At 54.1% G+C, this 24,093-nt stretch overlaps 2 protein-coding genes across 2 annotated transcripts in view; both read right to left on the bottom strand.

The window, feature by feature from the left end:
• The window catches only part of HTR4 (5-hydroxytryptamine receptor 4), a 73,982-nt gene extending 57,007 nt beyond the window's left edge, over positions 1–16,975 (bottom strand). Inside the window, exon 1 of the mRNA XM_030957723.1 lies at positions 16,953–16,975. Coding sequence (XP_030813583.1) covers positions 16,953–16,975 — 23 coding nt within the window. The remainder of the gene's footprint in view (positions 1–16,952) is intronic.
• A 202-nt stretch (positions 16,976–17,177) lies between these two features.
• Positions 17,178–24,093, bottom strand: LOC115908862 (sulfate transporter-like). The gene is given in 8 exon segments (XM_030957722.1): positions 17,178–18,761; positions 19,471–19,953; positions 19,956–20,072; positions 23,057–23,108; positions 23,110–23,129; positions 23,131–23,187; positions 23,189–23,361; positions 24,069–24,093. Coding segments are annotated over 8 exon segments (2,511 nt in total).

The following is a 24,093-nucleotide window of genomic DNA, read 5'->3' as shown; positions in this document are numbered from 1 at the left end:
GCGTTTTATTGCTGTGACTTCTTTTCCTGCCCTTGTTTATTCCTCTTGCTGCAGACCCTGCTGCAGCAGCCCCAGGGACAGCCCTGGCTGTGCTGCCACTGAGCCAGAGCCCTCTACCCCAGCTCTGCTCATTCCTGAGAGCCCCCAGAGCCCTCCTGTGCCTTTCCCAAAGTGAAAACCTCAGAAGAGCAGTGGGGGGAAGGATTCCTTCCCTGCTTCCCACATGCCACCCTCCAGATGAGCACTGCTGCTGGGTTTGCCCTTTCCAGCATTAGCTGAGGGGTTTGGGATTCCCTCTTCCCTGCGTGTGACTCCCGGGTCCTTGTCCATGCAGCACCTTCCTAACTGATCATGGAATCACAGGATTGGGTTAGAAGGGACCTAAAGCCCACCCAGAGCCACCCCTGCCATGGCAGGGACATCTTCCACTGTCCCAGGTGCTCCCAGCCCTGTCCAGCCTGGCCTTGGGCACTGCCAGGGATCCAGGGGCAGCCACAGCTGTGCCAGGGCCTGCCCACCCTGGAACAGCTTCTCCAGGCTGAACAATCCAAATTCTCTCAGCTTTTCCCAGTCCTCTTGGCCTTTTCCATGCTCTCCTCGTGCCCTCAGTGGCTCCTGCCTTGGCACAGCTCATCCTCAGCAGCTCCATGGATTTCCTTGTGAGATCCTTTCCTTGTGAGACCCTTCCCAGCAGACAGCCAGGGATGAGCACAGACCCCAGAGAAAGCCCCAGGAGGGAGAAGGGATTTTGCACTGCTCCACCTTCCTGCTTTCTCAGCAGCTGAGGGCACTCAGGGGGGATAAGGCTGGCCCCAGCCAAGGCTAAGAGAAAGCAAATTCCCAGCTCCTGACATGGGACACCTGCACCTGGGGGATGCAAACTTCTCCCCAGATTTCCAGCAGGCAGGAATTCCTGCTGCATGGAATTCTGGCAATGGGGAAGGGCTGTGAGCACACCCCACTGTTTGTTATTAGCAATAATGCCAGGCGTGGCAGCAGATTAATTCTGGATTAACGTTCCTCTCCTGCTCATCCCTGTGTGTTTGCATCCCAAGGGCTCCCTGCCCTCCCTGACACAGGAGCTGAGAGCTCCTCTGGCTCTGCAGAGCTTCCCAGGCAATTCCTTCCTTCTGCACATCCCTCCTTTCAGCAAACATCTGATGCCACAGCTCCATGGCACAGTGACCTCCTGCAGGTTTCCATGGCTGATGGGGAATCCCAGGGGAATTCCTGCTGCAGGGGCCACCCCACAGCCACCTCTCACCTTTCTCCGTGCTGCTCTTCCTGCTCCTTTTAGCTGGGTTTTGTTAAGTGCTCATCACCCAGAAATGTTCCCATGAGCCAAGACTGGAGCTTCCAGTCTCTCCTGGGTTGCCTATTTTTGGATCCTTGATCTGGGCCCTCGTTGCTGATTCTTTTTTTTTTTGTTTGCGTTTGTTTTTAAACAAACAAAAGCTGGAACAATAAATGTCTGGGCAGCCAGAGAGCAGTGAGGGATGAGTGCTGAAAGGAGGGATGTGCAGAAGGAAGGAATTGCCTGGGAAGCTCTGCAGAGCCAGAGGAGCTCTCAGCTCCTGTGTCAGGGAGGGCAGGGAGCCCTTGGGATGCAAACACACAGGGATGAGCCAGAGAGGAACGTTAATCCAGAATTAATCTGCTGCCACCCCTGGCATTATTGCTAATAACAAACAGTGGGGTGGGCTCACAGCCCTTCCCCATTGACACAATTCCATGCAGCAGGATCTCCTGCCTGCTGGAAACCCTTCCTCTGCTCCAGCTTTTCTTCTCTGAGCTCACAATTTCCCAGCTTCCAGATATCTGTGCTCACACTGCCCTGACCTCATCCCAGACTGTCCCCACAGGTGAACAACCCAGATTTCTCCTGCCTTTTAGCATTTACTTGGTAAATGGCTCTTCCATGAGCAGGGAAATCCTAAGCTGAATGAGCTGAAGGAAATCCCTTCTTCCTCCAGCTCCCAATTCCCTGGTTGTGTTTTAATCATCGCCCAGCAAGTTCTGCTTGCTGTATTTTATTAAAAGCAAACACGAGTGCAGAAGGGCTGCTTGTTTTCCTCCCTGAGCTGCAATAGAAGGGATCTGATCAATAAAACAACTCAGCCAAGCAGAGCCCATGGAAAAGGAGGCACTCATAAAAGGCATCTTTGCAATTAGCTTTTATCAGCTCCGTGATTTTCTGCTGACCAGGGAGGCTCCTAAACTCAGACCAGCAAGGAGATGCTTGCTCTGCCCTTCCCTGCTGCCCCTGGGCTCAGAGCAGGCTGGGCTGCTCAGGCTGGCTCACCGTGAGAGATTCTGGGGGCTGCAGGGCTGAACCTCCTGTGCCTGTCACAGAGGGCCCATGTGCAGCACAGCCTGGAGTCAGAGCCCAGGGCAGGGAGGGGATGGAGGCAGAGAGGAGGAGGAGGGAAAGGGAACTTCATTTTCCACAGCAGGAGGGGAGGGGAACTCCATTCCCTTCATTTTCCACAGCAGAACGAAAAGGGAACTCCATTCCCTTCATTTTCCACAGCAGCCCAGGCTCCTGGGTGCTGTTTGCCTCTACCACAGGACTGTTCTGCTCTCAAATTCCCATTTCTGCCCCCTGCCTGCCCAGTGCCTTCTCTCACCTGGAGCTTGGTGATAGCTCAGCAGATTTCGTTTCTTGGGGGGTTCAATCTAACTCTGTCCTCTCCTGTTTTGGTTCTACCATTTGAACCCAGCAGAGCAATTCCTGAACACAACATTCTGGTGGTTCTTACTGCTCATGGAAGATGTTTTCCCTTCATCCTTAACCCCCTGCTCATTACTATTTCACAGATTCCTTTAGCCTGCCTTATCAGACACCTACATGTTCTAATTCCTAATTTATATTCATTGCTGCAACTTTCCCTTATTTTTCTGGGGACAGTGTTGACTGGGTTTGGGTTTCTATTTTATTTCCCTTTTCCCTTCTCTGCTGAATGATAAAAATTCTGCTTGGCAGTTTTTCCTGGTAGCGAAAACATGTTTTTGTAACAATCCCATGGAGGGCCCATGAAGAAGAAACACGTTCCACTGCCTTGGCTCATCTAAAATCAGCTGCAGTTCTGTCAGGCAGAGCTCTGAGAGCGGCTTTAATGGGAGCAGCCTTGGCTTCAGGGATGTCAAAGCAGTCATGAAGAGCCACATCACCCCAAACATCCTCCTCAAGCTCTTCTGCTCCATGTGGAACCAGCCTGGCTCCCACCTCACCATCATTTCCCTGCCAGGGCCCAGCCCAGCACCCCCTGGTCGAGCTGAGGAGCCCCAGGAGAGGCAGGACCCCTCAGAACAACTTCTGGGGGATGAGCAGGGAGAGTTCCTTTGCTGTATCCAGAGCTTCAGCTGCATCCCTCGAGTCCTCTCAGGGAGACCTCTGAGAAAGGTTGAATTGTGACCTTCCTGATGGTGCAGCAGCCCTGGTACACCCAAAATGGGGGATTCATGGGGGATTCATGGGGCCACATTAACCCTTCTGCCCCTGGGGAAGGTGGTGTGAGCTTTCCATGGGTACACCACAAAATAGGAGATTCATGGGGCCAGATTAACCCTTCTGCCCCTGGGGAAGGTGGTGCGAGTGGCTGCTCAGCTGCTGGCAGGGCTAATGTGGAATTCGAGAGCTTTTGAGGACTCCCAAGCACAGAGGAGGGGGCCTCAGGCAGGTGTGGGCACAGCCAGACACTGCGGGCACAAAGAGAGGAGAGGAGAGGTGGTTTGGGGGCTGAGAACCTTTGGGGATGAGGGCAGGGGGGAGATCTGGGCATGAGATTCACTGAAGGCAGGGCTCTGAACTGCTGCCTCAGCTCAGGGAAACAGACCCAGAACCCAGCAAAGGAGAATGATCTCCCTGCTCAGCCCGGTGCAGGAGCAGCTCCAGCCCCTGCTGCACCAGCCAAACCCAGGCACGGCTCTGCAAACCCACCTGGGGATAAGCAAACCCTCCAGGCTGCACCGGGGCAGGGCAGAAACACCCAACACCACCCACAGGGAGGGGCTCAGAGTGGCTTTTCCCCCTCATCTCCCCGTGCAGGACCCTGCGAGCAGCTGCCTCCCCAGCAGCATCTCCCCCTCAGCCTGGGGCCGCTGCACCTCCAGCGATTTTCTCTAATTGTTCCCCTAATCACATCAAATTGCCCGAGCTCCATTTGTGTTCCCGCCGAGTAATTTCCTTTCCCCCAGGCCCTGCTGGCCGTGTCTCTCCCTGCAGCCCCACACTGCAGCCACTCCTCGGGGCTGAGGGGGCCCTGAATCACATTATGGGCTCCAATAAAAATAATTCTAATGGAATTACACAACGAGAGCAGATTAAAGGCAGCTGCTTTGCAAATCCTGGGCTTGGGTTGGTGTTAGCTGAGGGAACAAGCACATGGATCATCCCTCTCCCACCCTCTGCCCCAGCTGAGGCAAAGGTAACATCTCCCTGACAAATTATAATATAATAAAGGTAGTCCCACAAACAGTGCAGCAGGGAATGCCAGCAAACAGAACTGCAAGGGGTGAAATGCAAAAGCCACGAAGCACTTTCCCCCTTTCCCATAAAGTGCACCACAATGATGTTCCTCACACTCTGCTTCCTCAGGAAGGAACATTGGCACCATTTAATTGGGTGTATTGCTCTTTTCAGAGAGGTTTTTTCAGAGACCCCCTAAGGAATGGGGGACAGGAATGACAAGGTCAGAAGAGGGGACAGTCTCCAACCTGACACTCATCAGTGTGTTGCTCTGCAGATGGGCAGGGAAGCCCTAAGTGGATATTAATTAGTAGTGTTCCATGAGAGATTTCCTTTAACCCCCAGAACTTGGCACTGTCACCCCAGATTTTAACCACAGGGCTCTCAGGATTTACACCAACATTCACTGCAGTCCCGAATCCCAGAATCATTTGGAAAAACCCTCCCAGCCCATCCAGTCCAGGCTGTGCCCTGTCCCCACCTTGTCCCCAGCCCAGAGCACTGAGTGTCACATCCAGGTGCCACCTCCAGGGATGGGGATCCAACCCTCCCTTGGCAGTCCCAGTGCCTGAGCTCCCGTTCCATGGGGAAATTCCTGCTGTGCCCACCTGATCCAGCCTGAGCCCTTTGGATCCCCAGGCAGCTGAAGCCAGAGGGGCTCCTCAGTGCAATGGCTCAGATTATTTCCATTTTGCCTCTGTGAACAAACCCACCCAGGGGCAATCCTGCAGCAGGTGCTGGGGGATGCTCTCTCCTACTTTTCCCTCAAACAGCAGCTCTGCTTTCAAACACAAACACACACAGGGAGTATCCCCACAGCGTGCAGTGTGACTGTGGGACGTGCAGGGCAAGCTGCTGCCTCCTCACACCCTCCTGGCTCTCCTGCCACCCCCTCCCACTGCTCCTGCAGCCACAGAGGACACTGGGGCCCTCACCTTGTCCCTCCCTTGGCTGCAGGAGCAGAGGAGAGTGGAAAGCAGGAGAGACCTGGGCAATTCCCAGCTTCTCTTCAGCCCCACTCCCAACACAGGCTCCTGCATCCTCCATCCCACCTCCAGCTGCATCTCCCCCGAATTCACCTGGGAACTCCTTCCACAGGTTCCAGGTATCTCCAGCCCCAAGGGCTCAGCCTGTTCTGGCTGGCATCTGTCCCTTGCTCTTTGTCCTGCCTCGGGCTTCCTGGGATACCTGGAAAAGGGGAAAACTCGAGGCTTGCCAGCTGGCTCCAGAGGATGGGGATGAGGAGGAGGAGGAGGAGAGGCACTGCTGGCACTTGCAGGGGCACAGCTGGCACAGGGGAGCTGAATGTACAATTTGGAGACTTCCTAGAAGGAGCCAACAGGCTCAGTCAGAGCACTCTTAAATCGGTGTTTACAAAGTCCTGGGCAAACTCAACCATTTCTGTCTGTCACGTCAGAGCCTGCTTGAGGAAATGAGACAAACACACCTTGGTGTAGAAGGAGTTATTATTTAAGCAAACTCAGCCTGACTCATGTTTGTTTTTTAACGGCGTTATTGGACAGCACTGACAGAGCCAAGGTCAGGCTGCAAGGGAAGAGGCAGAGAGAAGATCTCAGAGGAGAGGAAGGTGCTGCTGCTCCCTGCCCATGACAGCAGTCCCCATTCCTGCTGGGAATGCTCCCATCCCTGGCTCCCTGTTTCCTGGGGCTCTCCCCACATGGAGTGGCACTGCACACCTGCTGCACATCCCTGGGTGCCTTCCCCAGAGGGTGACCTCAGCCAGGCCATCCACCACCCTCTGCTACACTGACAAAATCCAAATAATCTCCTAAAATTGCCACCCTGCCTTTGCCAAGCAAAACCAGCCAACTGCAGTAACAGAGGACAGAGAAAAGTCATCCTCCTTCAAGGAACACTGGGCAATATTCCCACCCAAAGGAAAGTATTTTGCGTTTAAGGAGAAATGAAGTCATAATGACATCACACATCTCAAAGCACACTCCAGACTCTGAAGCTGGCACACCAGGACTTGGCTCCTTCCTCAGTGCCCTCAAACAGCACAAACTTGCAGCTGGATAATATTTTAATTTCTCACCCTTCTATCAAGTTTCCGAGGGTGAAGTTTGTTTAGGAGCAGGGGAGATGCCCCAGGGCTGGAGGGAGTGACCCTGCTCTGTCACTGGCAGGCACAGCTCTGTCTGTCCCCAAGTGGGAGCCGCACACTGGCTGCACTCCCAGCACCCAAATCAAAGCACCCGGGCTTGGGCAGGACTCCTGCGAGCCTCCCTCACCCTGGAGTCATTCTGAGCAAGCTTCAGCAGCACTGAAATGCTCCAACCTCAGTGACACGAGCTTGGAACAGACACAGAGCTTGGGGGAGCCCCAGTGCGAGCAGAGCCTTTGCACTCTGGACCCTGGCACAGCACAGAGCTGCCCAGTGCTGGAAAACACCTTCTTCACCACAGAACTGCACAATTGTTAAGGCTGGAAAACCCCTCTGAGATCCTCGAGTGCAGCCGTTCCCCCACCACTGACCCTGTCCCCAAGCGCCACAACCTGCCCGTGCCCTGAGCTCCTGCAGGCACAGCCACCCAACCTCGCTTCAGCCAAGTTTCCCACTCGCGCAGAGCCCGCCGAGCCGAGCCTCCCCTCCCGGTGACTTCCCCCGTGCCAGGGGCTCCGTGCCCACCCAGTCCCGTTCCTCAGTGCTCCCCATCCCGGGGCTCCGCTGGGCACCGGAGCCGGTCATGCCAGCGGAGCCGCCGGGTGCTGCTCGCTGCCCCTTCACCTGTGCGACCGCGACCGGAGCAGCCAGCCGGCCTGCCTTCCTTCCCTGTGCTCCTTCCGAGCGTCCGGGGCTCTGCCGCGAACCCGCGGGACACCGGGCACCGTGCACGGGGTGGGACACCGGGCATCGCACATGGTGGATACCGGGCACCGCACCCGGGGCTGTCCAGCACCGCACCCGCATCCCCACCCGCATCCCCCCCACGCTGCCGAAGGGCGCTCCCGGGCGATGCCGGCGAGCAGCCGCCCCAGGAGCGGGTTTGCCCCATCCCCAGCGGAGCCCCGTCCGCCCGCTCCCTCCGCCGCCCCTGCTCACCGTGGCCGGGGCAGAGCCCCGCGGTGCCCGGCGCGGCTCCCGCGGTGCGGCCGCTCATGCTGGCGGGATGGGGCAGGGCGGCTGCCGGCGCTGCCCAGCTGCGGATGCGGTGCCTCCTGCCCGCCCAGGTGCAGGTGCGGTCTGTCCTGCCCGCCCAGGTGAGGAAGCGGTCTGTCCTGCCCGGGATGCGGTCTGTCTGTCCTGCCCGCCCAGGTGAGGATGCGGTCTGTGCTGCCCGCCCAGGTGCGGGTGCGGTCTGTCCTGCCGGCAATTCTGTCTGTCCTGCCCGCCCAGGTGCGGGTGCGGGGTGCGCTCCCGCCGAGGCTCCGCGGGCAGCGCCTCCCCCGGCCCGCCCCGCACGGAGCGCGGGGGTGCCCGGCGCTGTCCCCGCCCCGCCCGGGGAAAGCCGGGGCCGTCCCCCCCCCGAGACCAGCCCCGAGCTCGCCCCGGGAGCCGTGCGGGCGCTGTGGGCAGCGCAGCTCTCCCTTTATCCAGCGAATTCTCGCCGATGCTTCTCCCTCCCTTTCGGAGCGATTCAGGGATCGGTGGTTTGGTTTGGTTGCTTGTGTGCAGAAGGGAAGCGTAGCAAGCCCATCTTACTATAACTTGCTGGATTGGAGCCGCTTTTTAAAGATCTGAGGGGTTTTGGCAAAGATCTTTCAATGGATTTCTCAAAACAAACACAAAATTTGCGGTATTTCCAAGCCCGCTGCAAAGGCTTTTTCAGTTGCAGCATCAGTCCAGCTCCTCTGACATTATTGAGGCTTTGGCAGCTGAAATCTGGTCCTGACACCCTTAACAAAGCTCGGTCTTGGCAGAGCATGACACCACAAGCAGCTCATCAGCTGAACTTTTAAAATACCCATTGAAATAAACCCAGCGTAAACCCAGGACCCGAGCAGCTCCTTCTCCAGGTGTGCTCACCTTCACCTTTTGCTTCTGGAGCTGCACTTTGGGGCTTGGGGCTTTCCAGCTGTACAGTCACTGCAGGGCTGGGATCTCTCAGAGATCTCTGGGTTCACAGGGAGATGCAGAGCACGCTCAGGGGCACAGATGTAATTTGGTTTGGAGCATTTCCGTGCCCTTTACCACAGCTGAGGTCCTTGTCCCTGGAAAAGGGACATCTCCGTTGTGTGTGGAAGCAGGAGAAACCAGAGCACCCACAGGAGTGCAATCCCCGCTGCTTGCTCACAAAATACATCCAAAAAGTAAATTGATATTAAACACATTATCAACTTGTTTGATAGGACTCGTGGTTTTAAGACCTGGGGGGTTTTGGCAAAGATTTTTCAATGGATCTCTCAAAAATTTGGCGGTGTTTTCAGGCAGAGAGGCAAACAGCACCCAGTCTGCATGTGTTTGTCCATCACTATAGAAACTCAGGGAAAGAATAACATTAACAAAAGTAAACCCCATCCATCCATGGAGAAACACTTTGTCACAGAGTGGATTTTCTCAGACTCAGAGGACCCAAACCAAAGTGAATGAAGCTGGTCTGGGTGGAGCTGTTAAAGAGTTCCTGAAACGATTTTGGTTTGCCTGCATTTTCTTCTCCATGGTACTGATGTGAGCTTTCTGGACATTATTAGTATTTACTAACAGTAGACACTAGTGGTAGCTATTCACTAGCGTAGCCTTTAGCTTTAATGCTGAATTTACATATAAATTCTTCATGGAGAAAACAATTGTAGCTCTTCCTAGCAAGAGATGAGTGCTCAGAGCAGCTCCTCACCTGCCTCCCAAGGTGTTCCCAGCCAGGATCTCCAGCAGCACCTCCTAAAGGGGAAAAATGGCACAAAAGGGAAAAATCAGAGTGTGCAGCCCTGAGCCAAGCCCTCCCCGAGTCTGCAGGAGGGGGAGGATGAGGTTGGGTGGGTTTCTGTGCTCTCCTCTCAATGCGTGGGTGGGCTGAGGGCCAGCAGTGCTCTGGGCAGGGTTAAAGCTCTCAGGGGGAGGATTTGGAGCCTGGAGAAGGCAGAGCCCAAGCCCCTTCCACCCCTGGCTGTTCTGAACCTGTGCATGTTTGTTTTTTAACAAATGCCGGCCCCAGTGCTGTCCCCATGGTCCATCCCAGCTCCCCTCAATGCAGCTTCCTCTCCAGGACTGGCAAAAGTTTATTCCACCTGCATGGGATGCCTGAAAAAAAAATGGAATTAAATTTTTAAACAGGAAAATTGGAAAGTATCAGAGAGGGAGATAAAGCACTGGAGTTTGGGGTTTTTTTCCTGTTTTTGTTCCCCTCCTCCTTTTCCTCCTGCTGTAACAATGATGAATCCCAAGATCTGGTTGAGAGGGAGAGTGGCTGAGTGATTCATGGGGACTGAATCACAGTCACTCTGCAGAGGAATTCACTGCTGCTGCTGCAGGTGCAGCTCCATCCCTGCCCAGGATCCCTCCCTGCTGCCCCTCCAGGAGCAGAGAGGGACAGGAACCCACAAAAACAGAGAAAGCAGCTCGGGGTGAGCCCCCTCTGAGCAGCCCTGCTCTCCTTTGCCCACGTGGGAGGGATTTTATCCAAAGGGAGCTGGAATACACTGATTTTCTGAGGGTTTTACCCACGGCTGGATCACGCCGCCTCCCACTCCCCCGGGGAAGAACTTTCCTTCTGTTCCCTTTGAGATGCAAGCTTTCCCCCTCTCTCTGAGATCCCCCACTAGTGCTGGGATGCAGCAGCAATTGGTACCCAGAGCTGGGCTGGAAAGTGGGGATGCAGCAGCTGAATTCCTGGGATTTCCCAGGATTTGGATTTTCTGAGGGACATCACAGGAGAGGCAGGAGAAGAATCCTGCTCTGCAGCTGATTTACAGCATCAGCTGGGTTGGTGCTTGTCCTTACACAGAATTCTGTCTCTCTGCTGTCACCACCTCCTCTCCTCACATCACTCACACCCAGAGCTCTGGGGATTGCCAGGGATCCACATTCCCAGACTCCTGCTGAAAGTGCCCAGCCAAGCCCAGGGGGGGACAGCACAAAACTGAAAGGGTCAGGAAGAAGGAGGTCACCTTGGTGGTTCCCAAACGGACAGGTTTTTAAATAATCCAACTCTGCCATCTGTGGTAGGAGCCCTCCCTGCCTGCAGAGCACTCTGATCCACTCCCCACGGGTTATTTACAGCTCTACCTGCAGACACAAACCTAAATCCCACTCTAAGGCAGCCAAATGTTAAATAGTTACATGTTAGCTTTAAAGCAGAATGTGTGGGTCCTTTTTACCAGTAACTATCACTGCTCACAACACAGACATTGTTGGCTCAGCTGTCATTGGAAGGGCACAGAATTATTTTGGAAGACCCTCTCAGAGTAACCCTTGGAGAAATTTGTTATCTCAGGACCAAAGGTGGAACCAAAGCAAGGGGCAACCATGTCAGCATCACCTGGAGGGTCAGAGCTGGAGACAAATTCCACATTTACAGTAATGGGCTGGAAACCACTGAACAATCCCTCAGAAATGTGAGGATGAGTCTCCCCCTGGGAGAGCTCTCTGGCCCATCTCAGTCTCTCTCTCTAGGCCACACAAGTGCGACAGAACTTTCCATCATTTCAACTGGTTTTTCCCAAAATCCCATTTCTAATGAGCAATTTGCACTTGGTTCTCTGCTCCAGCAAGGAAGTTTTGGAGGAAAAAGAAAAGGGAAGCAGAAATCCATCTCCTGCCACCCCCCAGGGCTGAGGGGTGGGTGGCTGTTTGTCCTTCTGCCCTGCAGAGCTCCTTGCCTTCCCTGGCAAGCACAGGGATGAGTTCTGGGATGTGGAGCCCTCCTGGGCTGCTCATTTCCATGCAGATGAGGCTGTGTGTAATTCCATGTGAGTGTAATTCCCTGTGAATACAGATAACTGATGGGGCTGTGAATAAGAGAGCTGAGTGAATCATTCATCATGGATTATTGATAGGATTAATTTTACCTCTTTCTCTGCTCTCAGGATGCCCACGAGCCCCCCCTGAATTTATTTTCCCCCTCTTTAATGGAATATTTCTGGACACAAAGTAGATTAAAACCGAGTAATTTTCCTGCTCTTTGCTGGGCTGAATGAGATGTTTGCTGTCAGGTTAACCCTTGCAGACTCCCCCAGAGTGTCTTCCCTGCTGCTATCACACCCCTTGGGTTCACACTGGGATTTTTAACATCAGCTCTGCTCCTGACAGGACCTCTCCATTTCTGTGTGTGCTGTTTCTGTGTCCCCTCACTGAGTGTGACAAAATCCTGCCCTGTCTCCAGGCAGGACATTCCCAGCTCTGTGGGTGCTGTTTCTGTGTCCCCTCCCTGGTGTGACAAAGGTCCTGCCCGGTCTGAGCGCGGCTCCCCTGGCCCCCAGCACCACAGGGATGGTTTGGGGTGATTTTCCCCAAGGATTGCTCCCTGGAGATGGCTGCAAACCCTGCTGGGGCCCTGCTGCTGTTTCCATGGCAGCACAGAGCCAATTCCACTCAGACTAAGCACAAAACCAAAATAAACCTGCAGGGAGATTTCCCCCTGCCCAGCCCTGGCCCTGGGCACCCTCTGCTCCTCCCTGCTGCTGTGCCTTTGTCCCCTGAGCTGCCTGGGCTGCTGTCAGCAGTGCCTGTGCTGTCTGGGGCTTCTGTGCATGCAAAACCAACTTCCCAAATCCTTTACCTGCTCGGTGAGGCGACATCATTTCTGATTATTAAACCCCTATCAAAAAAATAAACGGAAAAAGGAGAATTCTTTATTCAGAGCTGTTCAAAGAGATGAGAGGAGCCTGCAGGGGGTTTGCAAACCCTCCCTGCCAGCCCCCAGAGGTAAAACCAACCTGTGCCCAGGGCAGTGGGTCCTGAGCTCAGCTCCTGCCAGGGCTCCTGTTCCCAGGATGGTTTTTGGTTTTTCGTCATGTTCCCCTCACGTTTCCAGGCTGATATCCAGGGATCTGCAGCACAGGAGCTAAGCCAGAGCTGTGCTACCCACAGGTTTAGGCCAGGCTTTGCTGAGATGGACACAGGGCTTTTCCCTTCTCTGGGGGGCTTCTCTGGCTGGGGCTCAAAGGCTCAGCTGGGATTTGCACAACCAGCCCTGGGTCCAATAAATGCAGGAGGAAATTCAGTATTTGCCCCTCCAGGAAACAAACACCAGGAGTTCCCCACCCCAATTCAACTCACCTCTTGTGCCACGGTTAACCTCAGCCATTTTCACATCTCCTTTCGGCAGTTTCCACCCTGGTTTGGGCAAAATTCATGGCAAAGCCTTGGAGGGAAGGCCATTCTGCAGCTGCCGAGGCACAGCAGGGGCTTTGAGCTGAAAGGGCACCGGGGATGGGCTGGGCACAGGGTGGGGAGGCTCAGCAGGAGGAAATCACCTCTCACCAGCAGCAGCTGCTGGGGCCACACACGGCTATCTGCACTAATGCAGCTTCTGGGGTGATGAAAAAGAGGAAATATAAAAATATATAAAAAATAGAAAATATAAAATATATAAAAAATAGAAATAATTGGTTGGTTGCCGTCCAGCCACAGCTCCAGGGCGGGGACAGCAGAGTGACACAACGGGGCCATCCTGTGGCAGGGGACACTCGGGTCACCAAGAGCCCTCACCTGCCCTGCTGTGGGAAACAGCAAAGGCAAAAAGACTTTCAGCAAGCTGGGAAAGGAGGCTTTAAAAACAGGGCAGAGAAATTGGAGCTAGCTGCAGCTGCAAGGCGTGAAAGTGGAGAAGTTGCAATGGTACAGCAAGCAAGGACATGAAGCAATAGTTTGAGTTTTAGGCTTGGCTGAGATAGATCTTAAGAGTGCAGAAAAAGAAGCCAAGCAAGACAGTGGAAGGTTTAAAGCTGAATAATGGTGTGTTGTATATTGTTAATAGAAAGCAGACAAGCTTTGTGTGCAGCAGGTGTAGATGTGCTTTTAGTGATTGCCTAAATAATTATGTGTGAGTTTAGCAATGTGCTGTTGGCCAGGAAGTTTTTAAAATGCTCTGGAGCAAAGAAATCTTTGGCTGCTGCTGGCAGGACCCGAGCTTTGCCACCTTCCAATTGTCTGAACCGTGTGATGAGGCTGATGCTGCAGTAAAGCTCCAGGAACAAACCCCAGCAGTCCTGTCCTGATTGTGGAAAACCCCAGCATACCCTGCCCTTGGGGTTTCCTCATTTCCTCCTTTTTCCTCATGGGATAGAGCAGAGCTGCCCATCCCTGTGCCATCTGTCCCCAGCATGGCAGGGGTGGCAGGGACCCCCCCCTGCCAGCTGCCACATCCACAGGAATATCTGCAAGAGAAGGCCAAGCACTGGCTGGAAGCTTGATAATCCAATTAAATGCCTTTTTTCTTTAAACAGAATAAGTTAATGTGAGGTAGAAAACACAGATTCCTTGGTGAGGATGGTCTGGAATAGAACCAGCTCTGAGATGTCAGCGTTCAGCACTTTTGTTTCTGCTCTGCTCTGGTGAGCTCTGGGATCTGCTCTGCACTGCCAGCCTGGGAGCCTCAGCTGCTGCAGGTGTTTTACAAGACATTTCATCTTTATATAAAACCACAATTGTACCTGCTGAAACACTCCCCAGCCACCAAAGAAAGAAAACAAAAGAGACATTTTCTTCGTGTTGTGCTCTTTTTTCAGCTTTTAAACTCAAAAGAGCACCTTTTCTGTAGCTCCTTTTCTAAACTATGTGGGTTATGCACTTTTTTTTTATTTTAAAGGTGCAACAGCCATCTCCATGAACTGGTGTGACTCCCAGGAGTTCAGGCACCTACCTGAAAACCCTAAAGCTGTGGAACATGAAACCAAACTGCAGGATTTTTAATAAATGCAAGGGCAGCAGGTGACCAGAGCTGCTCCAGTGCAGCTGGAACTGGAGTCCAGTTTAATGCTGGTGCTCTCAGCTCACCTCTCCTGATTCAGGGGTTTTAGTTCCATTCCTGCCTTGCCATTTACCTCTTCCTTCTCCCTGCCCTCTCTGAGCCTTTTCTGGCTCTCCTGGGAATGCCAGAGGCTTTCATTGCAGGGACAGGGGACTGCAGGATTTGTCACTAAAGGGAGCAGGGGGGCTTGATCTGCCTCCTCTCCCTGACTGAAGGGCAGAAAAGTGACACCAAGTGGGACAAAGGGGCTCCATGCAGCTCCTCTCCAGCCAGGGTGAAGCAGGGGCAAAGGGCAGAGGCAGCTCAGGGGCAGAGCAGCAATCACAGGAAAGAAATCACAGGAAGCTTTCCCAGCCCCTGGGGGGGATCCCAGGGACCTCAGCCACTGCAGGAATTCTACCCAGAGTCATTTTCCTCCTCAGATCCTCTCATCCTGTCCTTCCCCTTTCTCTGTCCCTCAGCTCTCCCAGGTCCCTCTCTGCTGGCTCCTGTGTCTCCAGGGATGCATTAATGTCCCCAGCCTTGCTCTTACCCCAGGAAACCCAGAGCCAGCACCACCTGCAGCTCCCTGCTCGCCCTCTCCTGCTCAGTTTTCCCTGCTGGGGAAGTGCCCATGGGCACATCAGCACATGCTGGCAGCACATTCATTGCTTCAGAGCAGTTAGAGAGCTGCAGAAGCAACTCCTTGCCATTCCCGGGGCTGTTTTTTCCAGGAACAGGCACTGGGAGAGAGGAGAGCAGCCACTGGTGCAGCAATCAGCGTCTCCAGAGGGGAAGCAATCAGCGCCAGCCACAACCTTTACTCCTCAAAGCTCCCCAGAGGGAACATTTCAAAGCATCAGAAGGATTTAAACCTGTCCAGCTGCTGCTGAGCCATAATTACCAGTTGCACAGTCAGCTCCCACTGGGGCTGACAAAGGCTCAGCAGCAAATCCTCTGCTGGTGCCCCTGCTGGAGGATTTATAGAGGCCGGGCAGGCAGGGGGCAGGGGCAGCAGGAGAAGGGAGCTGCTCGCCAGGGGGAACATTTGCCTTCAGCTGCCTGGGGAGCTCCAGCAGCGACCCAGCCCCTGGCTCTGGGACACTGGGGCAGCTCCTGGGGCCAGTCCCCAGTGGGACATGCGGGATTTGGGCTGCTGTCCTCAGCAGGAGCCCCCACTGTAGGATTGATGGGGGTAGCACGGGTGGGACGGACGGAGAGCAGAGATCTCTGCAGCCAGGCCAGGAACTTGGGGTTCATTGCAAAGGGCCTGGGTGCAGGGGCCTTTTGGGATTTGGGGTTTATTGCACAGGGCCAAGTGCAGGGCCCTGCTGGGATTTGGGGTTCATTGCACAGGGCCTGGGGCAGGGCCCTGCTGGGATTTGGGGTTTATTGCACAGGGCCTGGGGCAGGGCCCTGCTGGGATTTGGGGTTTATTGCAAAGGGCAGGGCCTGGGTGCAGGGCCCTGTTGTTTTTTTGGGTTTCATTGCACAGGGCCTGGGTGCAGGGCCCCTGCTGGGATTTGGGGTTCATTGCACAGGCCTGGGTGATTGGGTATGCAAGGGCCTGGGGCAGGGCCCTGCTGGGATTTGGGGTTCATTGCACAGGGCCTGGGTGCAGGGCCCTGCTGGGATTTGGGGTTCATTGCACAGAGCCTGGGTGCAGCCCCAGTTTGCAGGGCCAAGTGCAGGGCCCTGCTGGGATTTGGGGTTTATGGCAAAGGGCCTGGTGCAGGGCCCTGCTGGGATTTGGGTTTGCACAGCCAGTGCAGGCCTGCGAGCGCCAGGACGCTCAGAGAGGCCGAGAAGAGAGGGGCAGAGAGGATGAGAGGGTAAGAGAGCAAAAGCGTAAGAGAGTAAAAGGGGTAAGAGAGTAAAAGGTAAGAGCTAAGAGATAAGAGGTGAGAGCTAAGAGAGCGAAGTTCCCGTTACAATACAATAAATCATCTTCTGTGTTGAATATTCTAATTCTCACTAACCAATCTAAACCCACACTGGGATGGCCTGAGATGATCCTTGGAAAGAGCTCCTGGGAGCTGCATCCCACCCACACCTGGAGCACCTGGAGCACAAACATCCATCCCTCCCTGCAAGGAGACCTTTGGTCAGTTCAGCCCCCCTGGCACAGCCTTGCCCCAGCACTGCAAGCAGCCAGGCACACCATTTAAAATCATTTTAAAATCCATTTAAAATCGATTTTTAAGCACAAAAAGGCGTTTTCCTGAGCACAGCCACAGGATTCCTTTTCCACACACTTTATTTACAGCAGTCTCCCATCTCTGGGCTTCCAAGCCACAGCTCCCTCCAGCAGGATTTCTTTTGGGGTGGGAATGGGATGCTGCTCATGGTTCTGTCATGGCAGGGGGTGGAGTGGGATGAGTTTTGGGGTCCCTGTCACAGCAGGGATGGGTTGGGATGAGTTTTGGGGTCCCTGTCACAGCAAGGATGGGTTGGGATGAGTTTTTGGGGTCCCTGTCACAGCAGGGATGTGTTGGGATCACTGGATGAGTTTCTGGGGTTCCTTCCCGAATTCCCGGCCGGTCCCGGCCCCGCTCGTGGCTCACTCGCGCCCTCCAGCGGCCACGCGGGGCAGGCGCAGCTCCGGCCCCGCGTGCCGAGCTCAGCCCTCCCCAAACCCTTCCCGAATTCCCGGCCCCATCCCGAGCATCCTTCGGGCTCAGCCCTCCCCAAACCCTTCCCGAACCCCCGCCCCATCCCGAGCATCCTTCGGGCTCAGCCCTCCCCAAACCCTTCCCCCCACTTTCTGCCCCTCTGGCAGAGCATCCCAGCCCCTCCTGCTCGCTCTGACAGCACAAACACCGAACCTGTTCCCCTTTAGAAACCTCTGCTCGCACCCAGGGCTACAGAGACACCTGGAAGTTCTGTTCCTCGGACTCCGGGAGAGCAGCCTGCTTGTCCCTGCTGTCCCCCCGGTGCCAGCGCTCAGCGAACTGCACGGCATCGTGGATGCTGTGGAAGGCCAGCTGGCCCCCAGCGCCGCCTGCCTGGCCGGCCCAGCCTCCCTCCCGCAGCCGCTGGCGGATGGAGGGGTTGCAGTTGGCCAGGAGCACCTGCACACCGACCTCCCTGTAGTCGTGGTGCGTCTCCTTGAGCGCAGAGAGACCCACGGTGTCTATGAACTGCATGGCCCCGCAGTCCAGGATCAGGGTGTGCATGTCCGTGGAGGGGGGACGGGCATCTCCTGGAGGGCTCTCAGCCCTGCTCCTGCCCTGTCTCAGGCAGCCACAGCCGGTGCTCCAGCAGCCCCTGGTGCTGCCTGGCTCTGGCCGTGCCCGGTTCCCCAGGCTGGCAGCCAGCAGCACGGGGTTGAGCCCGGTTTTCTGGTACAGCACAGCCTTGAAGTAATCCTTGTTGGCGTAGTACAGGGAGCACTCGAAGCGGAAGATTTTGACGTGGGCAATGCTGCTGAGCTGTTTGTAGGCGGCCTGGTCCTCGTAGACCTCCCTGTCGCTGACCCTGCCCAGCAGCGTGGCGCGCGGCCGCTGCGTGCGGAAGATGATGCAGAGCAGGGCGAAGCAAACGCCCACCAGGAGCCCGATCTCCGTGGTGACCAGCGTGGAGCACAGCATGGTCGCCCACCACACCGCCGTGTCCAGCTTGCTGAGCTGCCACATCCTGGGCGTGTCCCTGAACCTCCTGAGGCCGCCCCGCAGGTTGACGATGGTGACCACGCCGAGGATGGAGGTCTGCAGTGAGTAGAAGAGCGGGGAGATCCACAGCAGCACCAGCAGCAGCACCAGGGACGTGACCAGCCCGGACACCTGGGTCTGGCTCCCCGTGGACTCCTTCAGCAGGGTCTTGGTGAGGGCAGCAGAGCTGGCGAAGCAGTAGAAGAAGGAGGGGATGAGGTTGCACATGCCGATGGCGATCATCTCCTGGTTGGCGCTGACGGCGTAGCCGTGCTTCTTGCCAAAGATTTCTGCCAGGGACACGGTCATGGCAAAGCCAATGACGGCGATGGGCAGAGCATCCAGTGCCAGGCTGGGAAACAGGCTGAAGTCTGGGACAGTGGGCTTCCTGAAGCCCGTGGGGATGTCCCCACACACGGCGGCCTTGTAGCGCTGCTCAAAGTCAAAGTAGTGGGAGATGAGGGTGGCTGCGATGACCACCAGCAGCTCGATGGGGAACGGGGCCTTCAGCCTCTCCTTGTAATGCTCGTTGAGCTCCTTGACGGGCACTATGATGGCCAAGGCCACCAGGCTGGTGAGCAGGTCGCAGATGTTGGTGTTGTGGATGTGCCTGAAGAGGTCCACCCAGGTGAGGATGAAGGAGCCCACCCCCTCGTGCCGGGGGATCTTCAGGCCCAGCAGATATTTCATCTGGGAGGTGATGATGGTGAGGCTGGAGCCTGTCACGAAGCCACCCAGCAGGGGCTCTGACAGGTAGACAGCCACGAAGCCCATCTGTAAAACCCCCAGCAGGATCTGGAAAGCAAAGCAGCCACAGCCTCAGCATGGGTGAGAAGGGCTGGAAGGGGTGGCTGGCAACTTATGTCACTTTGCTGCCACTTTAGCAGCTCTGGCTACTCTGTCTGGGGATGTGCTGAGCATTCCATGGCAGGAATTTACCTTCAGGAGTTAATCTGGGGTATGGAAAACTAGAGAGACCTACCTTTAACACTTCTCTGTGGCTGGGGATGCCACACAGAAAATCCCCTACGAGGTCCCTGCTGCTGCCTCCTCACAAGCAGCCCCATCAGAGCAGCTCTGGGTAGCACTCACTTGGGATGCCCTGAATTTCAGCTGTCCCAGTGGAAAAGCCTGGAATTGCTGTGGCAGCTCAGCCTAGGCAGTGGGGACGCTGCCAGGGAGAACAGCAGGGTCCTTGAGGGTGGTCCTTGCCAGCCCCAAACCTGCTCTGAGCTGCCCAGCTGCAGGACTGAAGCGGTGGGAAGGAGGTTCACAGATCCTTCTCTTGCTGAGGATGTTTCAGACACATCCAAGGTTATCCCATGGAGGAAAACAGCCCCCATTCAGCTGTATTTGCACTTTAAAAATCACTGCATTCATAAATATTCAAGGGTGTCAGGGCCTAGAAACCTTTCTCAGGACTCTTAAATCTGACCCAACACTTAGAGATCTCCAACTCAGAGACATTCCTCGGAGGAAACAGCGCCAGGGTGAACGTTTGTACCTGGTAAAGGCCCACCAGGAAGCTCAAGGAAAGGGCCACGGTGATGGCGTAGCAGCTCCTGTCACAGAGCTCTGTCCCGTTCCTGGGGGAGCTGGAGTTGTCCCCGAGGGCGGCACTGCTGTCCCCATAGCCTGCCAGCTGCAGGTGGCGTGTCACCGACTGCCCCACCATGAGGCACAGCACGCCGAAGGAGCCCACGCTGGCGTGGCGCGACGTGGCCGTGGCCGCGTAGATGATGTTGCAGAAGAAGTTGGTGTAGATGCCGTAGACGGGGTCCTGGTTGGCCAGCAGCGAGTAGGAGATGGACTGAGGGATGGCCACCACGCCCACCAGGAGCCCCGAGACCACGTCCCCGAGCAGCTGGGAGCGGGGTTCGTACCGGGGCAGCCACTCGAGCACGGGGAACAGCCGGCGCAGGGCCCGGCCCAGGGCCCCGGGGCTGCACCTGCAGGCGGCTCTGGCCTTCTCCAGGATCAGCGCCTGCTGCTGCTGCAGCCTGGGGGCTCCTGCTCCTCCAGGCTGATGAAGGTGGCAGGAGCCTCCTGCCGCCCGAGGGAGCCCAGGGGGGCTTTGCTGGGTGCTGGCTCCTGGCTGGACGTGTCCTCCATGGGCACAGGGGGGCTAAGGAGGGAGAGCACGCAGGAGTGAGGGGCTGCAGGCACGAGCACGGGGGCTTTAATTAGCTCCAGGGCTCGTGGCATGGGCAGATAAGTAAATAAATAAATAAATAAATAAATAAATAAACTAATTACTAATATATGTAAACGACCAATAAATAGAAATAAACCAGTTACTGAAATACAGACAAACAAATACATGAACTAACTAACTAACTAACCAATAAAATATAAACTAATCACTGAAATATAAATAAACAACTAAATAAATTAAATTATAAATATAAATAACCTAATTATTAAAATATAAATAAATGAAAAAGAAAAGATAGATAAATAGATAGATAGATATATAAATAAATAAATAAATAAATAAATAAATAAATAAAGGGAAATTATCTCATACAAATCCAACAAAAGCTTTTTCCCAAGGTTGATTCGTTTGTTGTCACTTCTGGAGCTGATTAACCACAACCTCCAAATAAGGGGCACAGACACAGAGGCCCCCCCCATACTCCTTCCCCATCCCTCTTGTTTTGAAACAGGAACTTCACTGAATCTCAGTGACATTTCCCTGAATTTCACTCAAACTAAAACTCCTTCAAGAACTCTGACTTGCTGTCAAGACACTGCTACTTAGGCAAAACCTTCTTTTGGAAATGTTAAGATATTCTAAGGGATATTTTAGGAACCAAGATGTGGGTAAGAGAAATAATTTGCCAATTAATGTTTCCTTCAACATTACATAGTTTCAAATTGCATAAGTGGCTTCCATCAAACAGGGGCTCCCATCTGCAGAATGAAACCAGCCCGCTTTTTCAGGCTGGTTAAGTTACAGAGACACCTTCCAGAGCCACTCCAAGTTTTTTCAGTCAAAATGCAGCTGCACCAAAACACCTTTTTGTGACAACTGAACCACAGACAGAGAGAAAAACACCCCTGAGGGGAGACCCAGAGTGGCTGTGGTTTGGAACCGAACTGGGATGAGGAGAAATCCCATTCCCTGCCCTGCACACATCACCAAATCTTACCTGTGGCTGCAAACTGGGTGTTTCCTCAGCACCTGGAGCTTCTCCCCTGGGCACAGAGCTGTCTCCACCTGGCAGCACCCCTGGGCAGAGGAAAAGCTGGCCCAGGTGGCACCTCCCTTGGGATCTGAGCTGCTGAGCCAAGCCATGTCTCTTTTATCTCTGTGCAGGCGCTGGAAACGCTGCAGCCGCCAAGCAGAGCTGTGTTTGGAAAACAAACACCATTCCCAGAGAGTATTTTGGCTGACAACTTGTTCTGGACACCAAGAATGATTGAGGGGGCTTAGAGAAGTGCTCCTGCCTGATAAGAGGATTGCTTGGATCTGGAGAAGTGTTTGCTAAACAAGGGCAGCGATGGAAAGAAACCTCCCTGCTCTGCCCCTCTCTGAACCCAGCGAGCTCAGGTCCCACTGGGCTCCTCTGCTCAGGGTTTCAGCTATTCTGGACAAGCTTTTGTGCCAAAAACCAAGAAGCAAAGCTCATTCCAGAATGCCTTTCCTTTCCTGGTAGTTTTTCCTCCACGGAGGTTCTGCAAAGCAGAGAGCAGAGCTGTGGTGACACAGGTTATTTCAGGGAGACAGCAGAACTTTGGATGAGTCCCATCTGCACAATTCACATCTTGCAGAGCCTTTTGGCACACATACCAAGGGGCTTTGCTGTGCAGAAACACAACTGGGAAAAGAGCAGGGTTGTATTATTTGGTGGGTAAAGGTGAGCAATTGCAGCAGCAGCCAGGAAAAGAGGATTGTTCATCACCCTGGATGGAAAGAGCAGCCTCATAAATACCAGCTGGAACTGCTCTGCCCTTGTCAGCTGTGCCAACAACCTCCAGCAGCCCTCTGAGCACACACTCCCCCTGTTCTGCCCCCTTCTTTTCCATCTCTTTCCCACTGGCCCAGTCCAGATTTTGCTGGATGTGCCATGCCCTGTGCAGCTGGATCAATTCCTGCCAGGCAGGCACCTTGGAGAGGGGACAGGGGATGGAGAGGTGGAATTCCACAGGGTTTGGATGCAGATGCTGGGGAGACACCCTGAGGGAAGAGAAGGGGGAAACCAGCGTCCTGAGCTGCATTTATCTCATCAGGGGAAGTCTGGATCTCAGTAATTAGGAGTAAATAAATAAGGAACATCCGTGTTCTCTGGCAGCAGGAGAAAATGAGAGCACATGGTAGGGAGGCAGCTGCTCAATCTTTTTATCTATTTATATCAATTCTTTTTTTTCCCTCTGCCTTTCCTCCACAGCTCATGTATTTTCAGGTGCAACATTGAGAGTTCCCCTTCCCTTCCCCTGCTCTCAGTAACAGACTCTATCTTTCCTTTCAGGCACTTTGTAACTGTTCCTACTTACAGCTCATTTTGTGCCTTGGCCTGGATGATGTGGTCTCTACTCTTCATTTTCTTTTTCCATCTTCTTCTCCAGCAAATGACCCGAATTTCTATTTTCTCCATGAATCCTTCATCCTGAAATTCACTGAAGAAGTGATGAGTCAGCCATTGAAGAGCTGGCCAGGCTGGACTTTTAAGTCTGATTGTTCCCTGGGATGAAACACAGCTGAGCACAATCCATCTTTGGGTTTGATCTTATTTAGGAAGTTCCAGCTCTGGATCTCTGCCCTGAGCACCACAAGAATGGGGTGAAGCACTTTTTCAATGTGTGGCAGGATTTAGGTTACCTCCAGCCTGCTGCTGCTGCTTTTCCCTCCCAGTTCCATCTTCATTTCTATACTCTGGAGCTCTTTTATCTGTTGAGATTTCCTTTATGCCCTGATCAATCTTGGGAAGCCCTGACAGAGCCCTGCTCTTCCCCCTCCCCAAGATTTCCACCTCCAAGCCTTCCCTGCCATCCTCCCCTAGAACTTTTTTCTCCACTTTCTTGTGCTCAAATTCCCAGTTGCTTTTGTACACTCCAATAATAAATGTCTATTTCAATACATTCCATACTTTAAGATATTCCATACTTCTTGCAGCTCTCAAGCTCCTTGTCCCAGCTGGTTCTCTGTGCTGGAAATTCCAGCTGTGGGCACTGAGGACAGGCCACTCCATGTCCTCCATCCCAGCAGAGGGGCTGTGAGGACACCCTAGGTGACACTGTGCACATCTCTGGAATTCCTTTTCCTGCATGAGGTGAGGCAAGGGCAGAAAATACAAAAGTTTCATGTTTTCTATGGGGAAAGCATCACAAAAAAAAAGAAACCCACCAGGGAACTCCAGGTGACCTTGAGGCACCCAGGGCTGTGCTGCCCTCCCTGTGCAAGGTCAGCACAGCTGAAACAGTTTGTTTCCAAAAGCATCTTCAGGGCTTGCTCTTTATTGCCACTATAAACTCAGCCCATGCTCAGCTCCATCCTGGGCTGCACAGATGGTTTTGGACAAGGCAGGTGGGGACAGGACCCTGCCTGCACTGACACAGCCCCCTCTGCTTCCCAGAGCATGAAATCCAAAGTTTTTATTCCTGGCATGGTGTGTGAGCAATTAAACATCCATCTATGCCACGCTGCAGGCAGGTGACAAACAGAGCAGTGCCAACAAGCTCCAGCCATAAGGAAATGCAGGAGGGGCATTTGCTGTTTTCTAGCCTGAAGTGAGCAAAACCCATGGAATTTCCTGTGTCTGGGATTGTTATCCAGGCATTTTCAACAGGAAAATGCAGCAAACTGAAGTTTGTGCTGCTGTGTGAGTGCATCCCTTCTGTTTTACAGGACAGGCTGCCACCTCCAGTTTTCCTGGGAACAGATTTAACTGCACTGCACAAAGGGGCTTGGTTTGCTTTAAGGTTTGCAAATATATTTGTGATTATTTGGCTTCTGGAAGCCTCTGAGGTCATGGGGCAGCCTGGCTTAGCCATGGCTGCACCCACTGCTCCCCATGACTTAGATCACAATTTTTATTTTTTTTAAAAAAAAGGAAGTGAGGCAGGTAAAGGTGCCAGGTTAAGAGAGATGCTTTCCCTTACCTTCACATGGGGGTTCTGACAGCAT

Source organism: Camarhynchus parvulus, chromosome 13, assembly GCF_901933205.1.
Source record: "Camarhynchus parvulus chromosome 13, STF_HiC, whole genome shotgun sequence".
In the NCBI taxonomy this organism is placed as follows: Eukaryota; Metazoa; Chordata; class Aves; order Passeriformes; family Thraupidae; genus Camarhynchus; species Camarhynchus parvulus.
The sequence above is the reverse complement of the archived record's forward strand: the minus strand, read 5'-3'. Positions and strand labels throughout refer to the sequence as shown.